General features: G+C 48.4%; 1 protein-coding gene across 4 annotated transcripts in view; it reads right to left on the bottom strand.

Annotated features, from left to right (window-relative positions):
- The window catches only part of macrod2 (mono-ADP ribosylhydrolase 2), a 537,441-nt gene that overhangs the window by 29,144 nt on the left and 500,797 nt on the right, over positions 1–7,500 (bottom strand). For all 4 annotated transcript variants that reach the window (XR_009936258.1, XM_062520021.1, XM_062520023.1 and 1 more), the window contains 3 exons: positions 5,367–5,417; positions 4,549–4,635; positions 1,365–1,460 (listed from right to left, as the gene is read on the bottom strand). Coding sequence is in view for 3 of the 4 variants with exons in the window: in XM_062520021.1 (XP_062376005.1) it covers positions 1,365–1,460; positions 4,549–4,635; positions 5,367–5,417 (234 nt within the window). In the remaining variant the exon portion in view is untranslated. The remainder of the gene's footprint in view (positions 1–1,364; positions 1,461–4,548; positions 4,636–5,366; positions 5,418–7,500) is intronic.

Genomic DNA, 7,500 nt, shown 5'->3' with positions numbered 1-7,500 from the left:
CTCTCTCTCTCTCTCTCTCTGATTCTCTCTCTTCCTCTCATCCCTTCTATTTCTCTCTCCTCCCACTCCCCTCCCTCTCTCTCTCTCTCTCTCTCTCTCTCTCTCTCTCCCTCCCTCCCTCCCTCTCTCCCATAAAGGATGGAGAGGCCCAATCCATGTGAGTGCTACAGACAGCACCTGGGTCTGACTGCTCCTGAGTGGCTTACGTGGTTTGAGCGCAAACCATCCATTCTCTGATTCACCCACACACACCCACACACACACATAAAGATGCACACACACACACACACACACACACACACACACACACATAAAGATGCACACCCACCCACACACACACACAAAGATGCACAGCCACCCACCCCCCCCCCCCCCCACACACACGCAAACACACATACAAATAAAGATAAAGATGTGCACACACACACACACACACACACACACACACACACACACACTCACTTCACCCCCCCCACACACACACGATAAAAGAGAAACAAAAAGAGACAGAGCCACACACAAAAACAACACAAACTAGCAAACAAACCAACATACACACAGAACAATACAACACAAAACCCATTAAACAGCCAGAGAAAGAGAGAGAGAGGAACAGATAGAGAGAGAGAGAGAGAGAGAGAGAGAGAGAGAGAGAGAGAGACAGACAGAGAGAGGTGTGAGGAAAGACATGTCCACAAGTTCACACACAACACATTACGGCACACACACACACACTCAATCAATGAATGAGTGGGTTGTGTGTGTGTGTGTGGGATCGATTGAGTGTTTCCTGTGGTGCTGATGGGAAACACATTGACCTCACCATCTCACATACTCTCTTCCTCGCTCTCTCTCTCTCTCGCACACACACACACACACACACACACACACACACAGACACACACAAACACACACACCACTGCAATCTTCAAAAGCTTTAGTCGCTCACTTAGAACCAGAGCACTACTGATTCCTACTTTCACTGATTAAGTGAGTAGACTGAGGATGAGTAGACACCAAAGTGAGAGAGAAAGAGGGATAGGAAGAAATACAGTGAGAAAGAAAGAAGTACACAGAGTGAGAGAGAGAGAGTAGACTGAGGAGGAGTAGACAGCAAAGCCAGAGAGAAACAGAGGGATAGAGACTAATAAACTGTACTGTATATAGAGAGAGTGGGGGAGCAACAGAAAAAAACAGAGGTAGACACACACACACACACACACACACACACACACACACACACACACACACACACACACACACACACACACACACACACACACACACACACACACTGCTGTTGACTCAGATGTCAAGCCCATTGGAGTTCCCTTGACCCACACTGTGGTGTGTGAGAGGTGTACCTGTGCCTGTAGCTGTGTTCTTCTCTTTGTCTCTGTCCTTCTTCAGCTCCACACTCTTGCCTGGGTCCTTCAGCACCGCCTCCTCCTCCTCCTCATCTGGAGCAGGGAGGGAGAGGAGAGGAGGTGAGGAGAGAGGAGGAGAGGAGAGGTGAGGAGAGAGGAGGAGAGGAGGTGAGGAGAGAGGAGGGTGGAGGGGTGAGGAGAGGAGAGGAGATGAGGAGAGAGGAGAGGAGAGGAGAGGATAGGAGAGGAAAGGAGAGGAAAGGAGAGGAGAGGAGAGGAGAGGACGAGGTATCCCCAGGGGTCATCTGACACCATCCCACATCTGATGGACTCTCAACATCAAGACAGTACCCCCCCCCCCGCGTCACACTGGCCTCTGATTGAGACACCTCTCTCTCTCTCTCTCGATTTGCTTTTGTGTGGATGTTTTTTTTTTATTGTTTTTTATCCCTACTGACTCCACTCAACTCAACTCCACTCAGCTCAGCTCCCCAGCCACCCCCTACAGTTGAAATGAGACGTTCCCTGTCAGTGAACACATCCATTTCCTCTCTTCTCTGGTGTCACTGAGACGCCCCCAAAATAGAGCGCGTGTCTCACGGACGCAGAGGAGAGCAGCGCTGGTGGCGTGGCTTATCTGCGCTGCTTTGGGAGCTTCTCACAGACCGACTGTCTGTCTGCGCACACATATATTCAGCCCCCCCCCTCTCCCCGCCTAAGGGGGACGCAGCAGACAAAACGGGCCGGCGGTGCCAAATGGAAGCGGACTTTAAAAGAACTGGGCCGTGCGCAGGTGGCTGGCGCAGAGCTGGCCCGGGGTCCCCGGTTGCCGTGGCGTGGAGCGCCAGGGAGGAAGATGGCTCCATTTGTCTCTCGGCTGGGGGAGCGTAATTGCCTACCTTGCCTGGCGTCCCCCGCTCCTTGGAGCAGAGCCAAACACTACATTTGGCTCTCACAGAGACCCGCGCACCGCGAGAAGCTGTAATCAAAAAGAGCGCACTTTTGGAGCGCGCGGAAGTGGACACACCTGCTAAGCATGTGTGTGTGTGTAGACGCAGGGGTCTGTGTGTGTGTGTGTATGCAGGGGTGTGTGTGCATGTGTGTGTATGCAGGGGTGTGTGTGCGTGCGTGTGTGTGTGTGTGTGTGTGTGTGTGTGTGTGTGTGTGTGTGTGTGTGTGTGTGTGTGTGTGGATGCAGGGGTTCGTATACTGCACATGGTGGCGAGCAGGAGATGCAGCTTCCCATGATGGAAATGGGGGTTCAGGGGCCTTAATTACAGGCCGCCGGCGCAGCCGAGAAATATAACAACTCACGGCGGAAGTGACCCTGGACTGGGCTCTACAGGGGCGCACGTTTACTTCAGCATGAGCTACCATACAAACAACACGCTCTCTCGCTTCAGTCACCCTCGTCCTGTTTCACCCCCCACCCCCAAACATACACACACATGCTTGCGTGGAAGAACAGGTGTGGTGACAGAGAGATGGTGTGGGGAGTGTTCTCTACTATGTGTGTGTGTGTGTGTGCTTGTGTGTGTGTGTGACTGCGTGCATGTGCGTGTGCGTGCAAGAGAGAGAGAGAGAGAGAGAGAGAGAGAGAGAGAGAGAGAGAGAGAGAGAGAGAGAGAGAGAGAGAGAGAGAGAGAAAGAGATTTAATGTGGGTGCAGTGGTGCATGTTTTGCTGAATATCAGAGTGTCTGATCTTTGTAAACTGGAGCACATGTTGTGTGTGTGTGTGTGTGTGTGTGTGTGTGTGTGCAATTAATTGTGTGGGGCTGGGAGAATGAGTATGTAATTGTATGAGTGTGTGTGGGTCTGATAAATGTCCCTGCACTGTTTAAGCCTGTGTGTGTGAGCGTGTGTGTGTGTGTGTGTGTGTGTGTGTGTGTGTGTGTGTATGTGTGTGTGTGTGTGCGTGCGTGTTGGGCATGGAGGGAGGACGATGGTGTCTCATTAAATGGATGTGCTCACTGCTGTGTATCTTGCCAGTCCGCGTTAATGACCATATCTGACAACCGTTGGCTGGTAGGTAATGAGACAAGTTCAAGGACAACACAGCCAATCTAAACACACACACTCAGCTCAGCCAGGGCCAAGGGTGTGTGTGTGTGTGTGTGTGTGTGTGTGTGTGTGTGTGTGTGTGTGTGTGTGTGTGTGTTCGGGATGCTCATCGGAGCGTGACTTTCAATCTATATGTCCACATCCTGCACGCCTCAATGCCCTCCCTTAGAATATTCCTCAACATAAGCCTTATTCCACGCACTGCTCCAGAGAGAGAGACGGCTGTTCCGCATTGAGTGGGAATACATCTCCACACACACACACACACACACACACACACACACACACACCTCCTCCCCTGCGCGAGGGGGTAAACACAATATCTGGAATGTATCAAAGTGCTCATTAACATCTGTGCTCTCTCTCCAGTCCTTCCCCGAGGGGCTCCATAGCATTTGGTGGCAGCTCATCTGGACGCCATCGCCGTGACAACACCATTACTGTGACACACTACCTGTCGCGCCCCGTCAGGCTCCACACACACACAGACAGACACACACACACACAGACACACACACACACACACACACACACATACACGGCGGGTTTGTGCCATAACAGAGCCGGTCGCTGCTATGTCATTGCTGTCACAGTGAGCATTGTTGGCAGTGTTTGTGAGAGCAGGCGTAAGACGACACCTCCACAGCGCTACACACACTCCAAGATGGCCGTCAGTGTCACAGAGAGGAGGCACTGGGCTGGAGGAAATGACACTCTCCCAGGGTTCTAGTGAGGAGGCTGCTGGTGGGTGCTGGAAGTCTTTTCAGAGAGAGAGAGAGTGTGTGTGTGTGTGTGTGTGTGTGTGTGTGTGTGTGTGTGTGTGTGTGTGTGTGTGCGTGTGTGTGTCTGTGTGTGTGTGTATGTGTATGTGTGTGTCTGTGTGTTTGTGTGTGTGTGTGTGTGTGTATTTCTTTGTTTGTGTTTTGCTTGTTTGTGTGTGTGTGTGTGTGAGAGAGAGAATGTGCTGATGTATATGCATGAGAGTGTATTGATTTGTGCGTGTGACGCTCTATGAAGTGAATGAACTGAATGAACTGTGTATAAATTCCCCTAAGGGATAGTAAAGTTTACCTGTGTATTATGTGTGTATTATGTGTGTGTGTGTGTGTGTGTTGTTACCTTGGGTCTGACTGGCCATCTCCACATCTCTGTTCTCCTCTTTGTTCTCGGCCTGCTCTTCCTCCTCCTCCTCCTCCTCTTCCTCCTCTACTTGGGAGATGAGATGAAAGGCGGTTTCAGTTTTGATAACAGCGCGGCATTAACGAGGACCACGCTACCACACAAAGACGATGGGCAGTGGAGAAAGATCTTACAAGAACACATCTACTATTTTCTCCCTTCTTTAATCCAACAACTTTCTCACGAGCAAGTGAAAGAGAGAAAGAGAAAGAGAAACACAAAGAGAGAGAGCGAGAAAAAGGGACACACACACACACACACAGTTTCATCTGCCATTTTACACTGTGATGATAGGTATCTAATCATCCTCTCGGCTGTCGAGCTGGAATTAAAGTGCAAATTCATTCGCTAAAAAGAACACTCCTCGTCTCTATCAATCTCTGGGAAGACATAATTATGCGTTTCACCCACCCCTCCCCCAACACACACACTCCACACACACATCATCCCCACCCCTTAAACTGATTATTTTCTCAAAGTGTATCAAAACACAAAAAAGTGAAACTTGCGGGCTTGAGGCTGATTAAAGGCCTTATCTTGCATGCTCTCTGTAAGGTACGCATGCACTTAATGGTGGCGCGGTGACAACACCTCTAGCGTATAATCATCAATCAGTGCACTTGCTTTTTACCACAGATGACTGTCTGTGTTTGTGTCTGTGTCTGTAACTGTGTGTGTGTGTGTGTGTGTGTGTGTGCATGTGTGTGTGTGTGTGAGAATGTGTGTGTGAGAGAGAGAGAGATGGCGGTGTGACGTACCTTTCTGACTGATCATGTCTGCATCCGCAGGGCCGACCCCGTCGTCATCATCTGTGAAACACACACACAGACACACACACACGTCAAGTCAAGTCAGCATATGCACAAGACCCTACATAACCCTCATATATAACATGCAGATATTACGTAAGGGTGAGCATGTCAGCATTGCAAATGCCCATAGCACTTAGCATAAGCTACCCATACCCAGCATTACAGAAGGGTCTCAAAACATTTGAATATCGTGGACAAGTTCACCAACCCCCGTAATTCATTTCAAAAGTGAATATTTGCATTCTAAACTCAGAAGACATAAAGTAAAACATTCCAAGCATTTTTGTTTCAACCCTGAGGATTAAAGGTTACAGCTCATGAAAACCAAAAATCAGTAACTCAAATGATTACAATAAAGAGGTTAAACATCAGAAATTTCAACCTTTTCTGACTTATCTGACCACTCTAGCCTAGCTCATTTATACACTCCATACTTGTGTTGGGCTGATGTTGCCCACATTACTGCTGTACCAGTGTGGTGTGGGGCCGAGGCCATCTGCCTGTGCTGTGGCCCTGCTGAGGTGCTATGGAGGCCCAGGCTGCCTTGTTAGCAGCCTAACAGTCATTTGTACTGTTGGGTTTGGTGTCTCTCGTTTGCCTCTGGACATTTTCTCTGTGGGGTTCGGGCCAGAGCTGTCTGGGCAATCAAGCACAGTAGCGCCACGGTAAGCAAACCAGTGAGTGGCTGTTTTGGCACTGTGGGCAGGTACTGGGCCCTGCTGGAGAAGAGCATCAGCATCTCCATCAAGCTGGTCAGCAGATGGAGGCATAAAGCACAGTGGAGCAACACCAGCCGATGACACCGCACCCCAACTCATCACTGACTGTGGAAATCAAACTGGACTTTGGATCAAACTACTTGGATCATGTGGTTATCCACTCTTCTTCCACATCATTGGGACCTTGATTGGACCCTGACATCCAAATGAAATGCAACATTTGGTTTTATGTGAAAAGAGCAGTTTGGACCACTGAGAAACAATCCAGCTCTGTCTCTCCTTAGTTCAGGTAAAATGCTCTGATCTCCTCTCTGATCCAAGAGTGACTTAGTTCCCACTAGGAATGTGCCACCTGTAGCCCATGTCCTGGACACGTCATGGTGCATAGTGGCTCTTGATGCACACTCTAGCCTCCGTTCACTCCTCGTGAAGTTGCCCCTAAGTTCTTGAATCAGCTTTGCAAGACAACTCTCATTGTTGCTTGCGCACCTTTTCCTACCGCGTTTTCCCCTCTCCGGTCAACTTTCCATAAATAGGCTGTGATACAGCACTGACCTTTCAGCAATGACCTTCTGTGGCCTACCCTCCTTATGGAGGGCATCGATGAGTGTGGTCTAGACAACTCTCAAATCAGCAGTCTTGTCTGTGGCCGTGGTTGTGCTAACTGAACCAGACTAAGAGTTTAAAGGCTAAGGACAACTACATTTCTGTACTATAACATCGAGGGCTGAGAACCAATGGGGCGTAAGTGACATTTCACCAACTTTACAGGAGAGCCAAAACAAAATCTAACTGCTTCTATATGTTCACAGTTAAAGACCTTTGGTTTTTGTTCAATAACTATATATTTATAAATATTTTACTTCTATAATTTGTCAGCTAAGAGAGCTTATCAAGAGCTTTCAGGTGATATATATAACTCAATTTTGACCAAAATGTCACTTACGCCCCTTTGGTTCTCAGCCCATCTTTATTCCAATATTTTAAGAAACTGATTTTTGATTTTCATGAGCTGTAAGCCATTATCATCAACACTAAAATAAAAAAAATGGCTTTAAATATTTCACTCTATATGTAATGAATCTAGAATATACAAGATTCACTTTTTGAAATAAATTATGGGGGGAAAAAACTTACTTGTACTTTGTGTACTTTAAATGTATAACAGCACTCAGACAGTCATTCACCCAAGACTGCATTTAGAGTTGACTGCCAGTGTATCAAGTTCATGCAGTTTATTAGTTTATTAATGAATCTGCAGCTAGATGAGCAACTCTCTGACTTTGGGCTTGTCAATGCCGAGCCCTTTGCGTTCCCGTGCCCTTAAGCACAGATACAGTACAGGTGCTGCTCTGATCATG

The sequence above is a fragment of the Sardina pilchardus genome, chromosome 18, assembly GCF_963854185.1.
Source record: "Sardina pilchardus chromosome 18, fSarPil1.1, whole genome shotgun sequence".
Taxonomy (NCBI): Eukaryota; Metazoa; Chordata; class Actinopteri; order Clupeiformes; family Clupeidae; genus Sardina; species Sardina pilchardus.
The sequence above is the reverse complement of the archived record's forward strand: the minus strand, read 5'-3'. Positions and strand labels throughout refer to the sequence as shown.